General features: G+C 31.0%; 3 protein-coding genes and 1 pseudogene across 3 annotated transcripts; 1 reads left to right on the top strand and 3 right to left on the bottom strand.

Moving 5' to 3' along the window:
- Positions 1 to 1,064: 1,064 nt before the first annotated feature.
- On the bottom strand, positions 1,065 to 3,902 carry LOC113864364 (GTP-binding nuclear protein Ran-3). Its single transcript, XM_027497984.1, has 8 exons — positions 3,734 to 3,902; positions 3,586 to 3,655; positions 3,337 to 3,393; positions 3,113 to 3,230; positions 2,468 to 2,557; positions 2,179 to 2,358; positions 2,002 to 2,079; positions 1,065 to 1,707 (listed from the first exon to the last, which is right to left on the bottom strand). Exons 1-8 carry the CDS (start codon positions 3,734 to 3,736, stop codon positions 1,638 to 1,640), a joined length of 666 nt encoding a protein of 221 aa, XP_027353785.1. The 5' UTR covers positions 3,737 to 3,902; the 3' UTR covers positions 1,065 to 1,637.
- A 731-nt stretch (positions 3,903 to 4,633) lies between these two features.
- Positions 4,634 to 6,999, bottom strand: LOC113865794. The gene is made up of 3 exons (XM_027500542.1): positions 6,930 to 6,999; positions 5,584 to 6,078; positions 4,634 to 5,166 (listed from the first exon to the last, which is right to left on the bottom strand). Exons 1-3 carry the CDS (start codon positions 6,997 to 6,999, stop codon positions 4,634 to 4,636), a joined length of 1,098 nt encoding a protein of 365 aa, XP_027356343.1.
- Positions 7,000 to 9,387: 2,388 nt separating this feature from the next.
- Positions 9,388 to 10,261, bottom strand: LOC113865877 (annotated as a pseudogene).
- A 5,441-nt stretch (positions 10,262 to 15,702) lies between these two features.
- LOC113865422 (potassium channel AKT1-like) lies at positions 15,703 to 20,779 on the top strand. The gene is made up of 12 exons (XM_027499948.1): positions 15,703 to 15,833; positions 16,359 to 16,724; positions 16,958 to 17,015; positions 17,137 to 17,448; positions 17,716 to 17,961; positions 18,344 to 18,442; positions 18,632 to 18,664; positions 18,749 to 18,934; positions 19,105 to 19,299; positions 19,406 to 19,481; positions 19,718 to 20,306; positions 20,511 to 20,779. Exons 1-12 carry the CDS (start codon positions 15,703 to 15,705, stop codon positions 20,767 to 20,769), a joined length of 2,550 nt encoding a protein of 849 aa, XP_027355749.1. The 3' UTR covers positions 20,770 to 20,779.
- Positions 20,780 to 22,178: the final 1,399 nt, after the last annotated feature.

Raw genomic sequence — 22,178 nt, 5'->3', positions numbered from 1 at the left:
AAAGGTAAGAAAGGAATCTGATAGAAAAGAAAAAATGAAAGGAAACGGATGTTATCTTTCAATGGGGGGTTGAGTTGTTGATAAAACTGTTTCCTTTTAGTCTTCTAGTATAGGATTTCGATTGTCTACAATTGCTGGTAAGTAGGTTTAGATTATTGATATTGATAGGGCGTGGGTCATGGAAGTAGTCTACTTAGTCATTCCATCATATGGCTGAAGCTCCTCCCATATGAGGGATAAATTTCATCCTCTTGATTCTTATTTTTCTTCCCTCTTCACCGTTAGACTTAGCAAGCAAAGCCTACAAGAATGTATCCCCAAACTACAACTTACAAAATATTCTTAACAGGTAATAGTCAAAAAATTTATTTACTAAAAATATGAACAAAAAATATATTTATATTTTAGACAAGTATGACATGTTAATTGTTTATTGTTAGTAGTGGCAAAGCAGATCAGTCCATTTTATCCTTAAAAAAATTCAACTCAAAGTGGGTTAGTCTGTCTCACTCCGCTTTAAAAAATGGATTGAGAATTTTGACTTGCTTAACAGTGCACTCGTAAGCTAGTAAGTTAAAATTCACACACACGTGTATAGTGTAGCAAAAGTTATATTATAAGAGATCAATCCTTCACTTATTATGTGGGATGATATTTACAAAAAACCACTCACTTTCAATATGCGACATTAAATTATATGTCAAGGTTTTCCTGTTAACGTTTGACTAACTTTATATTTTTATAATTTTATTTACTTTATAATTATGACATTACATATACACAACCATAACACGAGAGGATCATTTTGATGTAACTTACTACTTGACCGGAAAGAAAGAAGTAACTAACTGGAAGTGTTAATAAAAATTATTGAGGTTTAAAATTTATGAAGTCCAAAACTAAAAGAAATATAACCAAGAGTAACGTAAAATTTAAATACATTCACAAGGACACACTAGTTTTTTTTAATCTACATAATAATTAAAAACAAAACACTATACTTCTAATTGACAAAAATAAATATGAAATAACAATTTATGTCAAAAATTTAAGCCATTTCATCACAAAAAATATCTACTATAATAATAATTAAAAGATTAACTATTTCTACTTACATAAATAATGGGTGATTGCCTTCTCAAAACAAATCACACAATGAATAAAATTATTGAAAAATTAAACAATACATTTAAATATAATCGAAAGTGTTGATCATTAGCTACAGCAAGCGCTAACGGGAGCAACAGTATCTTGAACACAAGGTCCAATAACAGAAGCCACGTACACGATTACACCAATGGAATGAACAATAAATTAACATATAAAAGCTTTAGAACTAAGATAAAAATAAAATACTTAAGCGCTACGGGCAAAAATAAAAAGTCCTCATAAATTTCCACACATGCACTGTCTCTTGTTGAGATCGCCACGCGAAACAAACATGAATGCCCATAACGATGACGAAATGACTGACTAATGAGATTTTCATGTTTAAGCAAAACATCTCATAGAGATTGAATTTAAATCCTCAAATCCACGTCCAAAAATGTCATTAATACAACCCCAAAAACATATTAGTAGCATACACAAATACGAGTAAGAAACTCAGGAAAAGATGGTCCACAGATGCACAAGCCCTACTCAAATGCATCATCATCATCGTCAGGAAGAGGTTGATTAGCAGCTGCAGCAAGCTCAGCCTCATGCCTGCAAATGTCACCAATATATACATATATAAATTACAGGAATTCACGTACAATTCCAATTGAACAAGAAACTAATGGATTTTGTGGGTTCTGTTTAAGGAAACTAAAAATAGAACACTCTAAAAACTCTATATCCATCTTGACCATGACAACTCACTACCAGGAGACCATCTTTAAATTAAATATGCAACATTGCAGTTCTACAATCTATCTGATTTTATCGTGCTGGAAGCCATGACCCAGGCCTTAAGGTTGATGGAGAAAGAAAAAATTCATTTAATGACAGATAGCTTACTGTTGTTGTGCAGCCAAATCAATTTGAACTTCTGGTGGAGCCAATGCAGGAGATTCTACAAAGTGCAAGTTAGGATCACTGCAAAATTGACACAAGTAGTGAAACATAAGTTAAATGCATCCAAAAATTTGACGTTTTGTTACTTTATAATGTAGAAACTAGTGGCATGGTACCTACCCTGCAAGTTTCCTGGCAAGGTACAGGAAAGGCTTCTCAAAATTATAGTTGCTCTTAGCAGATATTTCATAGTACTGCAAATTCTTCTTCCTGTGGAAAGTCACCTGCTTTGCCTTCACTTGCCTGTTCTTAACATCAACCTTGTTACCGCAAAGAACAATTGGGATGTTTTCACAGACCCTGAAAAGTAAGTTGGGCAGAGAGTGCTCACAAAGTGATGTAAACAACTTGGTGCTAAATAAAGACCAACAAAACTGTGTTAAACACAATTTAAAGACTTGTAACTCACCGACAGAGATCACGGTGCCATGTAGGGACATTTTTGTATGTTAACCGGGCAGTAACATCAAACATGATTATTGCACATTGCCCGTGGATACTGCAAGTAAGACACTGTGTTAGAAGCACTGGATGGGGATTAAGAAGTAAAACAGATGCATAAAGAAAATGTGTTGGACTTTATAGAATCAGTACACGTCTAACAAAGTCATCCCAACAGAAAGCAGCAAAAGCATGTAATTTACATGCAAAACTACAATACTAATAAAACCCAAGGCATCATCATGATACAAGGCCTCAAAAGAGATAAGATTGTTGACAAGAAACAAATTTTACATTTAAGCCACATGCACAACACAAGCCATGATTGTAAAATCAAGTCATCAGCTCAATATGATGAAAGATATCAAAAATCTCTTGTTGCATTGAAAACCAGTAATCCATGCAAGAAAGCATAGGTGAAAGTTATAAATTTTGATTCTAAGCATTAAAACAATAAAAAAGAGATTTAACATTTCAACATTAGACGAAAATCAACAGGGTGTTATGCAAAAGTAAAATAGAACAAGACACTTGACTAACAACTCAATCCGATATACTCCTTGCCAATTGCTCACACTAAAATATTTCGCCGTAGGGAATAGAAGTGACTTACTAATATCCATCTCTGAGGCCACCAAATTTCTCCTGTCCAGCAGTATCCCAGCAGTAGAAACGAATCTTCCCACAGTTTGTGAAAAAGTCCAACGGGTGAACTTCCACACCAATAGTTGCTGTTTCAGACAAGCAAAAACAAAATAACAAATGAGTCAAATTCGTATGAAGATCAACATATAAACATACATCCTTAACCTTTAAAATAACCAAAACAAGTCTTACGTTCATATTTCTTCTCAAATTCACCGGTGAGATGCCTTTTCACGAAGGTTGTCTTTCCTGCAAATATTCAACACAACATAACAAAGTTCAGACGCTAACATAGCGCAGAGGCGAAATCAAGCTCAAACCTAGACCCTTGCCAAAGAGACATAACATAACCCTCAATGACTTTTTCTTATTTTTTCAAAATAAAAAAGTCGACGACTAAAAATAATAACGAAGAAAAAGTTAAAAAGAAGAAAAACAAACCCGTGCCACCATCTCCGACGATGACGAGTTTGAAACTGGGGTAATCCACGGTTTGCTGATTGGGCAAAGCCTGCGATGCAAAGAATAAGATGCGAATGGAATGCTATAGGAAAAGTGAAAATAAAAGCGTTGAACAGAGAAATCATACCATGGAATGGTGCTGCGGTTTGGAGACAATGGCGGTTTTGCGTTCTGTGAGTGCTCACAACGAAACAAGGGTTTATATGGGGAAGGGTTTCGAGGGGTTTCGTGTTTTCTTACAACGCGTTAACCTAACGCAGGTCTCTCCACATTTTCTTTAATGACTGTTTTATTTTTTGTAGGGGATTAACTACCCTTACTTTCTGTCCAAATTAAAGTGGGCTCGACCCGATTAGCCCATATACCCTCGTATATCTAGAGCCCTTTGAATCTTTTGGGTGTAGAACACACATCTTTTATAGCTACAAATTTTATTCTTGAACAAAAAACAAAAAAAAGATTTTCTATTTGAGAAAATATTTTTAGTATAATGAGATTATTTATTTTAATATTTTTATATAAAATATTTCAATTTTTTAATTTTATATTCTTGAGTCAAAATACTCTTCTTCTTTCATTTTATTTTTTATTTTTCTTCTTTCCTGTCAAATAAAGAAAAATTCTTTCTTGCTGGGAATTTCTTTTTTTTGGCAAACTCTTTATTATATTGTTTACCAAAAAAAAAAATCTTTATTTTCTAGTCATTTCTCTTTTTTCATTTCTATATTTTTAACGATTCGTTATTTTCACAACTTGAGCATTGACAACAGCACATGATCAAAGTTCAGAGTAATTGTATATTGAGACACGAATAAATGTTTAACAGAAATCTTGTGAACTTGAACTCGAACTCGTAGTTCAATGTTTGATACTGCATTCTTTAACACGTATAAGCCACATAATTTTATTAAATGTGTGATACTGCACTCTTTATCAGGCGCTACATCTTCTAATTTTGTATTTAAGACATAAGTATACAACACTCACAACATCACACGGATCCAAACATGTCATTACATATTTAATGTTAAATTTTGCGAAGACTAATCAAGTTGACATCATCAACCACGGGCCCACACAGCGAAGAGTGGTCGTCGCTACTCATGGTGTAGAAGCTACTGCGAAAAACAATGCGTGTTCTTGGACTAATAGCCACAAACTTGAGAACAGCACGCTTAAACCCACCTTTGCCTTTGGACTCATATGGCACCATTATGCTGTCTTTGCCTGCATAAGCTTCAATGCCAAGTGACCCTTCACAAGAATCACCAGCATCTCCCACAGCAAAAGAGAGGAAGTAGGTTTTGCCAGGGACAGTTCTGGCTATTTGTGAAATGGCACTTTCTTTTCCTCCCAACAGCTCCACGCCTCTTTTCCCTTGGGGAACTGAGAAATGATCAGAGTCTATGTACTTAACAGCCTTTAAGGACTCCACTATCCACCCCGGTAAGGGAGAGTGGTCGCTGAGGTCTACAATGTTGGGTGGGATAAGCACACCACACGATGTGTTAGGGAACACGTATGGTCCTTCTTCAAAACCACCATTCTTCAATACGTTCTCTGTCACAAGTGTCACATAACAACACGCACAAATGAAACCTTTCTATCCAATATAGTCCACATAATTATAAAAAGGGCAATTTCGAATAACTTATGATCATGACCTGTTTTGAGTTTATGTAGTATCTAAATACATCTTAAAATGGACACTAAAACCTTGATTTCTTAAATGAAAATTATGAGTGGCAATTTGGGTAGTAGTCAACCAATTGTAAAAAGTCCATTAATAGGATCACCGCTAGCCAACTATATAGTCTGCATGGCATCTTTTCATCACATGGCAAGTTGACAATATATTGTTACTGCTTTCTTTGATAAACGAGGACACTAGTTGATAGCTATGTTAGCAATGGTCTTAAGGAATATTAATTACATGAAATGAAACGAGTAAGTGATTAATTAAGGAGATAAACTTACTATTAGTGAGTCTAGGAGGGTAAAGAGCTTTGAGAGCAATAGAATCAATGATTGGTCCACAAGCAGGATCCTCATCCTTTCCGGGGTGATGAAAAACCATGTCCACTTGAGAGTAATCTGCTTGGAAGGACCATGCATAGGCATCCCAACCATTGCCACTATACAACGTCTGCATGGGTAGCACCACCCAGTCTGGAGCCACAGATACGTTGAGTTTTTCCTCTTGAGCACACGTGCGTGCCACCACAAACGTCATCGAATAGTACATTCCCTTCACTACTTGTAACTTTTGCTTAATAGATGCCTGGTTTCCAAGCCTCACCGCATAAGCTCCATTTGGCACCACAAGCAACATGTCACCCTGTTTCTGCCCTGATTTTATGTACTCAACGTAGCCAGAAATCTCCCACCCCGGTATAGAGTGGGGGCCACCCGTCACCACCGTGCCCTTCATGTCTCCTGGCTTTGGACCCTGCTCAAACTCTCCATTAGTCACTAATCCTGCATCAATTATATTATTTTAGAACTTAGACCCTTAAGAGGGAATAACAAAAGAAAACAAAAATGTTACACTTCTATTGACTACATACTATTCCACAACACTGTTGAACTTAAATTACTTTATTTGGAAATTGGCTAGTTGCATTTTAGTGATTTCAAAACTACTTTTTATTATATGTCATGTGGTCTGCAGCGCATTATCCACTGTCATGTCATGTGGTCCCCATGGCCATGTGAATCTTGAGAGCAATCTGACAGGATATATTAACCTTAATTCAACGTGAAGGAAGAGATCAACAGAAAATGCATACACCTATTAAACCCATAAGGATAATAAGGCGGTGTACACTGTACAAACATATTCTACTCATGCGTGAAGTCGACACCAACAAATTAACCCCCGGTAACTTGGGATGATTTCATCCATCTGCAAATTGTAATGCTCAAATTCTTTATCAAACTGAAATTTATGAGTCACTGACACGCAGCATATTGTTAAATAACCTCGCCTGAAATATTAAAATTTGAAAATGAACTTAGAGTGCTTCTTCTTCCTACATACTGGTTGAGTGTTTGCAACTGGGTGTGTAACTATGTATAAGGTTTGCTAACTGGTAATTATATATGTTGATGTTTAGTCTAGTTCCTATAGTTTGGAGTTCTAATCAAATACTTTGGTAAGGGAGAATATGTGACTTTAAAGAATGCGTTTTACACCCAAATCTTAAACACTTTAATATATTTTCATTAACTTTCTATATATACACCAAGTGACAAATATATACTTTGGATGATGAATGCTATTAGCACACTTTCTTGCTTATATATATATATATATAACATACCGTCAATAATGGAAAAGGCGACATGGAAGGCGGTGCAGAAGAGCAGCAAGAGAAACGAGAGGCTTCCCATGAAACTGATGAACTTGAGAAAGAGAGATCTGAAAGAGGGAAATTAAAATTGAGAGAATAGCATGTAGCAGCGGAGGGAGTGATGACCTTATATGCATGTTCTGTTATGAAAAGGCACCAAGGTTAGAAGTAAAATAGCAAATATGCCATTCAACGTGTTCAACTGCAATTTCTGTCAGTCACTTCACTCTGTCTACGTTTTCTGCATTAAAATATGAACCGACCCTAGGATGTTTTCTGGGGTAGGTCGGAGACAAAAGCTGTTCAATGTCACATGCATGCTCATCCTAGCTCCTCCACCCGAAACTAGCTATGTTAGCAAATCATCCTAGTCGATCCAACTCAGTTCATACCAATTGAACAGAAAATGTTGTATTTAATCTTATTTAATATTTTTATAAATAATAATTCATATTATAAATTTGATTATGAAATTTTTTAAAATAAAACAAAAATAATTTATTTTAATACAAATTATTTTCTTAAACTCTTTGAAACGACTACAAATACATGGATCAACTTACATATATTACTCCAGCTTAATATCTTAACGCATGCAGCGTTAAATATTAAAAGAAAGAGTTTTCTTTGTCCATTTCCGTCTACCCAATTCGGCCCGGATACATGTGTTGTAGAAAAGAATTTCTTTGAAACGCACATGTAAACTTGCGAAGCGAGCCTATTATGTTTTGTTATTATGTTGAATGTTTAGGGTACTTTATTTTGATTGGATGGTTTGGCATAAGAAACAACAACCCATGTTAATTCTAATTGGAAATATATATTTATGTTAGTTAAATCATGAATTTGTTTCCACAATAGCTTGAAGAAACATGGCATGTGCAGTTGTTATTGGAGAGGATTACGGCGGCATCTAATGTTGGGAAACTCAATTCTATGAGTACAATGAGCCACCTTCATCGGACATAATTAATTAATTAATTATCGTTTTAGATGAATCAATTATGAGGATATTTTGTTACTAGCCATCAATCTACAGAGTGTGATGTCAGTCGTTTAGATAAACCTGCCCGAGCTTGGGGGAGGGGAGGGAGGGTTATTTAAAGAAAGAATACTGGGTTTGGAAGTGGAATTTGAAATTCTTAAATCTATACTTACTCTGTCATAAGTAAAGTTTAATAACAATGTAAAACTTTAAACTATGAATTTATTCCGTATAGAAATGTTTTATAAATATTTTTAATTATTGAAAGAATCAAATAATGAATGACTATTGTGTCTTTCGATATAACAAATTTTTAAAATAATTTTTTAACTTAATTATTAGATAACAGCTACATTCACTTATAAACCTTTCTATTAGTTTTTCTAACATCATGTGAAGAAAATATTCAATGAAAATGTAAAGATATTTAATATATTGAAAACATACAAATTATTTATTGTTTTCTTCATTTAATATCTATAAATAGGAAGATAAACAGAAAGATAGTTAGAATTATTTTTTAATCAATGCCTGTGCGTAGATTAAAAAAAATGTTAGAGAATTTCGAAAGAGCTGTCTGTGTTCTATCCGTGAGAACTCAGTGAGAAGTCATAAATATAAAGTTTCCTTATAAATTAAGTTAAAACATTTATATTTATCAAATTATAAATAAATTTGTTTCACAAATTATAAAGAAAAAGCTAGAATAACTAATATTTAAATATTTTACTTTAAATATTAAATTGACAAATATTTGTAAATTTAAGAACTAATTTAGTATATTACTTTTAATTTTCTTAAATTATGATTAATTATTGGATAACGTAATACCATCATGTGTCAATTTTTTTCATAAAATTTAAATATGTAACATAAGGGATCACGTGGTAACAGATGATACAAAATTCTTTCCTTAAACTAGGGTTGAATCTAAGCAAACGTAAACCTTTGATAGTCCATAAATCCAAAATTCTATTGCATTAGAGTACGTGGCGAAGGATGTGAAAATCTCATAATTAAGTCTTCAATTATCAGCATAACCTTTTGAAATCAGATCACCACATTCAAGTTAGAAATCGAAAATAAGTGAAAATGAGAATCCCTTCCATTCTCATCTGAAATTAGGCAAGGACTTGTATACGAGCATAAATATCAAACACAACTACGGTACTATCTAAAACCGAGCAATCTTAAATGAACAGGAACAAAGTAATATAAGGGGATGAACAAAAGCAAGGAGTCAATTTTGAAGGCACGGATTGTTTATCAAACAGCATAATCGATTAATGGGTTTTAAATATTTATTAGGAAACAACTGAGGACAAGATCATATCATAAAAAATTGTGATTCATATAAGGAGACGAACATCTACAATGAAAACACACTAGCGCAACATTAATACAATTTCAAACAAGGTTCCTCTCCAATCAAAGTAAGTGCACTCAAGGAATGGTTCGTTGATAGAGGCAAAGCTCCCAATGCTTCACTCTCTGCTCTTTCCCTCTTCACCTACAAAAAGTGAGTTAAGAAAAAAAAAACACTTATGGTGTGTTTGATTTCGCACTATAATGTACACCATACTCTCGTTTATTTCAATACTACTAATTATAACCTCTGTTTATCATATTTTCAAACACACACTTAGAGTTAGTAGTAGAGCTTCAGCCACGATAAGATTGTTCATATTTCTTAATTTCAAAAAATCAGCAAGTAGCTCATAATGCTGAAAAGTAAAATGAAAGTAGAATGATTAGTGATCAACAAGGAATCACACGAGAACTAATTTTTTCAAAAAAATGAAAACACATTTTTCTAATTGATTATTGAAACAATTAAATTACTTACACAATAATAATAATAAGACTTACAAGGGCGAGCATGAAGGTAAATCCTGAACGGTGTTTGCAATGCCTGTAAACGACATACACGAAAATTTCAAATTAAACAACATTTTTTCAGACGCATGAAAATAAAAAATTTATTTCAGGGAACGATAGTGAAGTGGAACCTGAAGGTGGTGGGGAAGGTACTGGTGCTTCATGGAAAGATCAATGGCGCGCTTAAGACGCTGCAGGCGTGCGTCAACTATCTCCTTTTCACGTCCACATCGTAATAGTGGTCGTAGAGATCATCGTAACGGAGCCCTAATTCTCAAATTTAATTTCATAAATGGGAGAGATGAGATAACGAGGACAGTTAGAATTAGGGAATAACTAACCAAACGTAACTGCGAAGGCGTTTGGAGAGGGATTTCATGTGCTGTGCTGCGACCCAGTTCTTCTTCGGATCCAAAATTGAATGTAACAACGACGACATTGATCTCTTTCTGTGACTGTGCCCAATCCTCCAATGCTACTACACTACACTCTTTGGTATCAACATCAGACGGTAACCATGGATTCTATATTTCGTTTGACTTTTCAACGTCCTCCAACTGCATGTTTTTTCTTTTTTAGAATACTGGGCCTTTCAAGGCCCAACACATTTTAATTTAATTATAAATATATTATACTATTACTCATATTTATTCAATTTAAATGAATCGGTATCTTGAAACTTGTGAGTTGAAGAATGAAGATGAATTGCCTCTATGAGTAAAGCACGTGGAATTTTTCGTGTGTTTTAAAGAATTTGAGTTCTGATTTATGTGTGTTATAATTAAAAATCCATTAAAAATGATTTTAAGATTTATTAAATATATTTAATAAAGGTTATATATATATATATATATATATATATGTATATATTAAATACAAATGATATCTTATTATATGATTCAGATTCCTTTAAGAACTTCCCGATCGTTATGGAGAGTTGATGTATGATGGACTTAGAAAATGACTCTTACTCTGAGCCCTTGGGTGTCTTCTTTGTAGCTTGCTGTGATACTTCGTTTTTTTAAAAAAAATAAAATTAGACGGTTAATTTTTTTATAATTTATGTTAATTCATGTATTTAAAAAAATATTTTAATTTCTACGTAAGTATTTTGTTATACTTTAATATATAGTTCGAATCATTAAAATTTTATTAAAAAATTCAAATATAAATAGTTCTGTATTAATTTCACATCTTTTTTTAATTTCTAACATTAATTATGTTTACATCTAAGTGATGATTTGACAAACAACTACTCCTACCTATAGTGTTTATGCATTGTCTTAATTTTATGTATTAATTATTATTATTGTTCGACTTTAAAAATTACTTTGAATAAATTGTGTTCCAGAGCCTCAAATAAATATTTTTCAACAATAATATGTATTTATATAACTATACTGTAAATAAGATTAAATTAAGAATAATGCAGTTACTCCTTTCTGCCTGTCTTGGATATACATATATAAGCTTGTAACATCTTCATATTCAATACAACTTCTTTTTCGTTCTTCTTCTCAAACAGTCTAGTACTATCATAAATAATACGTTATGATACTAATATTTTGTATTGGAATCTTTTACAAATTTAGTACAGACAATTTGCAGTGTGTGTGTTTTTTTTTTTACATAAATTTAAATTTGTTTAAATAAAATATATAAAAATGATTTATTTAAGTCTTAAAATTTTTTTAAATAAAAATTAAAAATTTTACTTGAATTAAAACAAAATAAAGAAGCTAAAACAGAAAAGAAAGCAAAAATGTTGAAAATATCGTAAAAGAAGAAAAAGAGAAAAGGTTAAAGAAAGAAAAGAGGATAAGAAAGTAAAAATGCATTGACAGATATAAAATTATTATATTATAAATATTCTGTTTTTGAATAATATTGTATTTTAATATTTAGGTTTTTTTTCTTTCTAATAAGACCTATTTGTATTAAGAAGAATGATAATAATAGATTATTTTTAATACACTCCTAACTATTAATTAATACTTATTAAAAATTACAAAATTATATAAATTTTATTATTTTTTATAAATTTTAATCAATATTTAAAAAATGTATTAAATAGTATGTTTAATTTTTTTATTAATAATGAAATGAAGAATGATATATATATATATATATAAAGAGAGAGATATGATATTTTTATACTCGATTTGAATCTTTTATTCAATTTATTTAATAGTTAATGAAGTAATAAATTATAACTTATTAGATATAAGTTAAATAAAAAACTCAAATAAATATAAGAGATTTTAAATTTATACTAACATGATCATTCTTCATTTATATATATATATAGGATAATCATTAAAATCATGATACAGGATCACATGAGTAGCGAAAGACTTAGCTCAATCATATTTTAAACAAACTCAGACTAGGAAGCTTGAACTCCGTATAATATGAATTTGTAAACTTCGATCAAAAAATTAAACCATAAGAACCGTGAGAATAGATAGCTTTCAAGGCATGGATTTGATCCCATACAATTGACCTGCTTCATACCAGCTAATACTTATTTAATGTACTAAAAAATATTTGTATTACTACCCACACTAAAAGACTTATATTAAATATCAAACATACAAATTAAATAATTTAATGATTGAAAAATTACTTCTTTTTACTTTATTGTTTTAGTTAAATTAAATAATTTTTTAATTGTTATTTAATTTGTATGATTAAAATTTAGTATAAATCTTTTTTACATCACACTTGATGTGAATGAATATATATATATATTCCTTTTCACATAAAACAAAGAATGAGATTCGGAGAGTAGTAGCCCCACAAACAGTGAGCATATAATTCCAGTCAAATTAAGTTGGATTGTCCATTTAAGGCGTTGAATGACAACATTTAAGGGGTTTGAGCTTTTGCAAATTCCAAGTGATGACCGGACCCTTTGTCTTTCTTTGTGGTGGCAGCTGTGATTAAATGGGAAGCCATAGCATTTAAACGCCTTCCATATTGCGCATCTCTTGCATTGCCAAACATTTTCAGACACCCTTGTGTGTGCCTCAAGAATGTAAAAGAGATGCTCATTTGCTTCAGTCAACAAACGCACAATTCACAAATCACACTGACTTTAATGACTAGCCACTCAAATAATCTAATTTAATTAAATGCCAACTTATAAATAAAACTAGCAATTTTTATCGCTGTAGAATTTGAACAAGTTCTAAAGCCACTTTAAATCAGTATAAATAATAATAAAGAAAACCACCTTTACATCTCTCTGCTTTGTGCATGTGTCGACCACCGCGCTATTATCTTAATATATTTATGGTGCATCATCAGAACTGCCGTGTATTGTAAAACTACCATGAAGTTGTATTGTAAAATCCATCAATTCCCAAGCTCATACTTTTTTGAAGTACATAATTTGCGAAAATAGTTCAGATTCTTTAATTACATATCTTCTAAAAAGATGTTTATTTTTTAAAATTTACTTACCTCTTTGCGATTACAGTTGCGACACATGTACAATCATTATTCTCCTTGTAACTTTGGGCTATATGTGCAACTTGATTCAAATAATACTGTTATAAGATCAAATCAAATAAATAAATTATAATCCATTATTAATGTAAAGATATTTTAAAAAATGTAGCTTTAATTGTTTAGTAACCACTACATATATTTTGCCATTCACGTCAACAATCACTAAATTTAATAATCGATGCACAGAAATATGATTTGATATTATATTTTAAGTAATTGTGTTAAATCTATAATCTATTTGTATTATAAATATAAGAGGTAGTTTATAGAAAAGTTTTTTCGTGTGTCATTATAACATAAAATATATCTCCAGCGCTCTTCTTTAAACCATATATTCCATCAATAGGCATGTTTTTACACCCCTATTAATGATTTCTATTGAATTAATTAAGAGTTATTTTTGGATAATAACTGATTTTTTCATAATTATTAGACATGAATTTAACAACAAATGGTGATAAATTATATATATACTTAATATTTGCATAATTTCACACAAAACATTGAGCATGAGTCAATTGATAATGATCTTAATTCAAGAGAGAACTTTGCTAGTAATAATAGTTTTAATAAACTTCAATAAGATAATTTGTTTTAATCTTATTTTATCTTCTTACCTCGTTTTAACATATGATATTTATATTATTAAGTTATGTATCTATGGCTTGAAATTCTATAAAATTTTATAGTGATGACTAAAATAATATTGTATGATTGAATAATATATTGATAATTTTATTTTTATAAAAAATATTAAAAAATATTTTATTTAATTAAAATGTTTAATTTAATAAAAAATTTCTGCCATAATAGTTTTACCTGCTTTGAACGTAATTATATCCAGTAAAAAATATGTGTATATGATTTGATGATGCTATTATATTAAGAATGATTAATTTATACTAGCTATATTTAGTCTTATGTCATTTAATAATTTTTATTAGATGATTTTTCTAGTTCAAAACCAATCATTCAAAAAAAATTCTTATCATAAATTAGGAACACAATCTTTTTTTTTTCTTCATATATACAATCAATTAACATTATTTCTTAATTAATGAAATAATATGTTGGAGAAGATTTATGGGCCACACAGTGATATTTATTAATCACGAATAAAATTATCTTATGTAAATTAAATTAGGTTTTTTTTAGTGCTGAAATATCCAACGCCTTATCTTATATTTTTATTAGTTTAGTAGCTAATGCAATACAATGATATTTTATTTTAAAATATAATTAATTTTTATAATTTGTAAATCTTTTTTTATATATATAATAAAAATATTTTAAATAATAATATTTAAAAATATTTTAACTTGATTCTATAACTAAAAAAATGATGTAAATTGTTTTAATTAAATATCAATAATTTATATATATATATATATTTATAAATTTAGAATAGTTTTATAAATACAAAATTGTATTTTTATAAAATATATATATAAAAACTTACATAAAGAAAGTTAAGTAATAATTTTAAATTTTAAAAATTTACTACAAAATTAATAAAAATATAAATTGAAATTAAAATTATTAAATAAAAAAATATAATTTATACGTCATTTTTAACCAAATTTAATCTTCAAATATATACGTAACAAATTGTAAATAAAAATAATTTTAGTAATATTTTACTTCCAAAATTTAATTATATATAAAATATGTGTAATTGTCTTGTCTAAACGATCAATAGATATTTTATCTTATGTAACAAGTCAAAGAATATTTGACTGCACGCAGATAATTTTAAATCATGAATAAAATTATCTTATGTAAATTAAATTAGTTTTATAGAAATATGAAAACTGAAAGTTTCAAACACATATATTTTATATTTGTATTAATAATAAAATAATTATGTATCAATCAAATAATTTTAAAATAATATTCATTTAAAAAAGTACCTGTAGCATACAGGATATACTTGATAATTTCTAACTAAAAATAACTTTTATTGCGAGCAGAAAATATAAAAAAAATGAGAATAAAATAATGTTATTAAGAATGGAAAGATAATATAAAGAAGGAAATATCTAACTTTGGGTTAGGGGCAGTTATAGAAAGATACGTAAATCACGAAATTATAGTTAGCCGTATATCATTCAACTTTGAAACAATTTAGATTCGTTAGGTGATGCCACAGAGAACAACATGCTATTATTATCTGTGCCCATCGCCATTCCCTTTACGTACCCCAAACATGAGCATATAACGTAACAAAGACAGCTTTCAAAGCAACATTTGAACCTTCGCACGCAAGAAACATCAATGTCCTCGCGTGCGAAGAAAATGTTCTCATGGTTGTTTCGAAGCCCCGATGAGGTTACAGATGATGAGAAGCATCGCATTGAGATTGATCAAATGTCCAGGGACGATGCCAGCCAATACAGCCTCACCGGCATTCCTCTTCCTTCTCTCGGCGCCGCCGCCGCCAACAGCCGGAGACCCAAGCTCCGAGGCTTCATTCTCTCCCCCTATAACCCTCGTTACAGGTATCTATTTACGTTATTTTATAATATTCTAGGATAATATTTTTTTATGATAAATAATATCAACTTTTTACTCTTCACTTTCTAAATCATTATTTTTAAAATTTATAATACTTAGTAATATTGCCGGTGTATTACTGTAAGTTATTGGTTTAGCAAAAGGGACGCCGGAAAGTTGTTAGCCGGCACGAGATAGTTTCCTATCAAGAGTTTTTATTTTTAATTTTATAAAATAAATCTCTACTTATAGAACTAATTCCACTGGATTATCATTAGGTTCTCAGTTTAAATTCATGTGACTGATATTGATATGTAATATCAGTATTATAATCTTGTGATATTTTTCATTGCAGGGAAATATTTCGTGAAGTAAAATTGGCATAAATTTGAAATATATTCTATAGATGAATATATACATAAAGATAATATTTGTATACAATGTCACGTGAGCATGTCAAATTTTTTATGTTGAAATAGTAGAATTATACAGCACTGTCTCATAATTGATGTTTGATGGGGTTGATACAGACTGTGGGAAACGTTTCTGGTGTTTCTAGTTTTCTACACTGCATGGGTGTGTCCCTTTGAGTTTGGATTCCTTAACGAACCAGAGGATCCTCTGTCCATTACTGACAATGTTGTGAACGCCCTTTTTGCCATTGACATTGTTCTCACCTTCTTTGTTGCCTACCTTGACAAGGCTACATATTTACTGGTGGACCAGCCGAAGCTCATTGCTTTGCGATATGCAAAAACATGGCTAGCTTTTGATGTCATTTCTACTATCCCTTCTGAATTTGCGCGTAGTGTATTACCCTCTCCTCTTAAGACATATGGCTACTTCAATATACTACGTCTTTGGAGGCTCCGTAGAGTCAGTGCCATGTTTGCAAGGTACTTGTCATGCAATTATATTGTATTACTATTTTGGGTTAATAGTTATATTAGTTGATTAAAAATTCATATATGTTTACATAGATGTTTCAAACGTTTCTTCATTTTTGAATTCATAGTAAGTAACAACTTATTTGTTAGTCTAGCTAAAGGCAAAAAAATAGGCTTGACGTGGGGCAGGGGATTTTTTATATAGGAACTGATTATGATATTCCTTCCCTTCTTTGTGTCAGATTGGAGAAGCACAGAAATTATAACTACTTCTGGGTGCGCTGTTCAAAGCTTATATGTGTGAGTTTTATTTGCTTTGCTATTTAATTACATACTTTAATTCTTTCTTGTTAGAGCGGTGACTTAGGAATTACATACAACAAGCTTATTTATGAGGCTTGTGATGTTTTTACACTTGTAGGTTACTCTATTCGCGTTGCATTTTGCTGCCTGCTTTTACTATTTTCTTGCTGCAAATCATGAAAAAAAATCAACATGGCTCAGCCTTGTTTCTGATGATAGTCAAAAGGATCTTTGGAGTCTCTACGTAACATCAATGTATTGGTCCATAGTGACTCTTTCAACTGTTGGTTATGGTGATTTGCATCCTGTAAATACCAGGGAGATGGTATTTGACATACTCTATATGCTCTTTAACCTGGGACTCACATCATATCTCATTGGAAACATGACAAACTTAGTCGTTCATGGAACAAGCAGAACTAGGAAATATGTGGGTATTTATCATTTCAATCTTCGAGTTTCAAAGTTTTCTTACTAGTTCTAAATCACTTTTGGAATTCATTGGCATGCAATTTATATTTTTGACAAATGGTGGGAGTTTGAGACAATGAGCATTCTGGGTCTGGGAATATTATGCGCTTCATAGAACTATACACATTTGACATCATTAATGAGGCTCTAAAATACTTCGTTTCTTTCAGAGATGTCCATTTTAGTATTTTGATTTGTTTTTCTTGGCTGCTTTGTGGCATATCAGAGAGACACAGTGCAAGCTGCCACAGGTTTTGCTCATAGGAATCAGTTACCTATCCGCTTGCAAGAACAGATGCTTGCTCATTTGTTTATGAAGTACAGAACTGATTTAGAAGGACTGCAGCAACAAGAAATTATTGAATCGCTTCCAAAAGCTATTCGATCTAGCATCTCACACTACCTATTCTATTCACTTGTGGACAAAGTGTACTTGTTTCATGGAGTGTCCTGTGATCTGATTTTTCAACTGGTAACATTTTCTTCTTGGTCTTGCCATATAACTATGTAACCGCGTGCTAAAATAACGCGTGAAGCTTTTCAATGGTGTTAGTGTAACTGAGGATTTTGTATAACTGCATTTTATCCACTGTTTTGGTATAAAAAGACCCTGAAATTTCGTGTGGGAAAACTATGATCTATAAACATCCATTGGCAATCAAGAATCCCCCAGAGAGACCCAAAAGATAAAGAAAAGAAAAATGGGATTTTCTTTTCAAGTGTTTATTAACTAATTAATATCTTAAGTTCCATCCAAAATATAATCATCTAACTGATATAAGCTCCAATAATTATATTAGATGACCGATAACATATTGTTTAATGTTCATATCTTCAACTGTTGAAATTTGAAGGTCACGGAGATGAAGGCTGAGTATTTTCCTCCAAAGGAAGATGTGATTTTGCAGAATGAAGCCCCAACAGACTTTTATATCTTTGTCACTGGTGCTGCGGTAAGAAACTACACCCTCTCTTTATTTTCATTTACTTCATATGTGCTCAGTGGAATGCAGAAAATGAATTGCTGTGATTTAAAATAGGAGGGGTAACATGATGCAAATGAAATTAAGGATTTCAAAATTCAAATATCTAATTTTTATAAAAAATTAGAAATTGAACTTTCGTTTTGTTATGATTGACAGGAACTACTCATACGAAAGAATGGAATAGAACAGGCAAGTGTATATTTTCTTAAAACACCTTTGAGAATTTAACTCTATATTTTACTAATAAAACGTGTGGTATGCAAATAATTTCAGGTCGTTGGTGAGGCACAGTCAGGAGATGTAGTTGGCGAGATAGGGGTTTTATGTTATAGGCCACAGGTGTTTACAGTTCGAACTAAGCGATTGAGCCAAATTCTGCGCTTGAACCGTACTGCATTTCTAAATCTTGCTCATTCAAATGTTGGAGATGGGACAATAATCATGAACAATTTTCTCCAGGTATATGAAGTTTCTATACAACTATGATTTGTATTTTAATCTAGGACTGATTCTAATAGCTAGATACGTTTTAGATTCTTTCACATAATCTTTTGTACATAACCTTTTTAATTTGTAGTACATTTTTATTTATACGCATATTTTGTGACATGTGCTATACTTTGTTGCAGCATTTGCAAGAATCAAGGCATCCAGGGATGGATTCTGTTTTGGCAGAAACTGAGGCCATGCTGGCTCGGGGTAGAATGGAAATGCCCATTAGCACATGCTTTGCAGCAATCCGAAATGATGATCTATTGTTACATCGTTTGCTTAAAAAGGGTTCAGATCCAAATGAAGTAGATAAGAATGGAAAGACAGCACTGGTTTGTACATTTTCTCTCTTTCAATGAACACATACGCATTCATACGAAAGTATATACCCATAGGCACAATATTATATGCTTACAATTTTTTTTTCTCATGTAACAGCATATTGCAGCTTCAAAGGGCAATGATCATTGTGTAACTTTGCTTCTAGAATACGGTGCTGATCCCAATATCAAAGGTAGTATTCAGGCCTGTTTGGAATAATTAAGCCTACAAATGACTTTATGCTGTTTAACAATACCTTTCGTTTAATTTGTGAAATGATGATAGTTTCCATAACATAGCCTCATTTATTTTATTAAAGCCAAAAAAATCCTCTATTACTCATTGCAATTAAAATGTTTTTTTTTTTTTCATTATTAAAAATTTTAGCTATCTTTTCATGCAGATCTCAAATTGCTTTCATTTATACAGATATGGATGGAAGTGTCCCACTGTGGGAAGCAATGGTGGGTAGGCATGAATCTGTGATGAAACTTCTGATAGACAATGGTGCGGACATATCTTCTGCAGATGCAGGCCGTCTGGCATGCAGTGCTGCTGAGGAGAATAACATAGAATTGCTCAAGGAATTAGTTCAATGTGGTATGGATGTGACACAAGCCAGAACGAATGGAACCACTGCTCTGCATGCAGCAGTGACTGAAGGAAACACTGAGATGGTTAAGTTTCTTGTAGAGCAAGGATCAGACATTGATAAGCAAGATGCTAATGGGTGGAGTCCTTGGACTTTGGCAGATCATCAATGCCATGAAGAAATTAAAAATATATTTCAGAACATTAGAGAGAGTAGAAAACCAGTTGCTATTCCAATATCTAATAATGAAAGGATTGGGAGGTTTCAAAGTGATCCTTGTATGCTTACCCTTTCCCAAGATTGCATGCCACTGCCAGCTACTCAAGAAGTGACCTGGCTAGATACTAATCAGAGGAGAAGGTCTTCCAGCTCTTTTCATAATTCCATTTTTGGGATGATCTCTGCTGCCAATCGTGGTAAGTGTATGTATATATATTTGGAACAAGTTAGTGAATCAAATTTGAACAGCTTCTTTTATGCTGGCCCAAAAACCCTATTCAAGTGCAAAGTTATTTTTTGCTCATCATAATTTACTACAACCTTTAAAAATATGAATATTTTGGGGGGGTTTTTACATTGGCTGTCAGATTGATGAATTATATTTTCATTTTGAATTTTTGTAGATAAAAGAGAACGTCGGGCATCAGAAAGCAGTAACACTAGTAAAGGGAATGTGAATGGATTCACAAGGGTGATACTTGGTTGTCCTGAAAGAGGTGAAGATGCTAGGAAGCTTGTTTTTCTGCCCAAGTCACTTCAAGAACTGTTAGATATTGGTGCCAGAAAGTTTGATATATCTCCCACCAAAATTTTGACCGAAGACAGAGCTGAAATTGATGATATAAATCTTATAAGAGATGGTGATCATCTTATTATTGCACGGGACTGATATGGGAAACATTAATCCATTCCCACACCCTCCTTTTTTCATGGGCATCCATTGTTGTGCAATACTATATTATTACTAGTTCACTACCCTTTTTCCTCTAAGTTTTCTCTAGAGCATTTGTCCATAGCGGGAACTGGTATTAAGTAGCATTCTTAACCCTTTTCCCTGTATGTTTTAAAAAAACAATTTTGTTTTTATTACGAAGAAAAATATAAAATCTATAGCAAGAATTGTTCTCGTTTTCAGCTTACAGTTGTAGAAAGTAGAAAACTGTTTCTTCAAATACTGTCACTAGAACAAGAAAATCCGAAGAATCATTTATTAATTGCGTAAACTACTGAACTACACGCTTTTCTTCTCATTAAATTATCTGACTAAAAATATATTTTTGATACTTATATTTTAGTGATTTTTTATTTTTATTTTTAGTTCCTATTGCTGATTTGATCCATTAAAATACTATTAACTGTCAATTTTTTATTTGATTACATCTTAGGAACTAAAAACAAACATTTATAAAAAAGTAAATATTAAAATAAAAAAATTATTTAAAAGACTAAAATAAAAAATATACTAAAATGTGAGAAATAAAAATAGACTTAAACCTTCATTTAACATAAATAAATATTTTAAGGAATTTTTTTTATCTTACGGGGTGAATATTAACATGATTGATAACATCTATTATCAATCTATAGGTTTAGAAGATGAAATAATTAGATAAACTTTAAAGTTAATAATAAAAATATTTAAAACTTTGTTTTACTTTCTAAAATCTTAAAATTAATTAAAAAAATTCAAAATTAGTATAAATTATCATTTGAAGATGTTTTTATAATTATATTTATCATTATAAAAAATTTGATCATATTACAAAAATAATGTGTAATTTACGTTTATTACTATTTTAAAAATATATACATAAAATTTTAGCATCTCTCCAAAATAAGTTATCATATATTTTATCAATTAATGATAATATAAGAAAGGCTAGCAACAAAATCTTTAATACATTTTTAATTGTTAATTAAAATTTATTTTAAATTATATAAAATATATACATTTTATTTTTTATTTTTAAATTAATAATTTTTCTAGTATTTTTATAGTGTTTAATAAATTTTAATATAATTAAGAGTATTGCTATGACAACATAGCCCGTATGAAAGAAGGTGTGGGGGCATGGACTACAAATTTGTAATCAATGCGAAAAAATATTAAGAAGATTTATTTTCAGTAAAGTTTTAATTCAAACTTAAATCAATATAAAATAAAAACTAAAATTTGAATTTAAAATTTAGTTAAAATAAAAATATTTAAATTAAATACCAATATTAAGAGGTAACACCCATTTAACGTGTATAGCAAAATAAGGTGAAACTATATATCAGAATATATGACACGTGTAT

The sequence above is a fragment of the Abrus precatorius genome, unplaced genomic scaffold (assembly GCF_003935025.1).
Source record: "Abrus precatorius isolate BTA unplaced genomic scaffold, Abrus_2018 Scaffold4, whole genome shotgun sequence".
In the NCBI taxonomy this organism is placed as follows: domain Eukaryota; kingdom Viridiplantae; phylum Streptophyta; class Magnoliopsida; order Fabales; family Fabaceae; genus Abrus; species Abrus precatorius.
The sequence above is the reverse complement of the archived record's forward strand: the minus strand, read 5'-3'. Positions and strand labels throughout refer to the sequence as shown.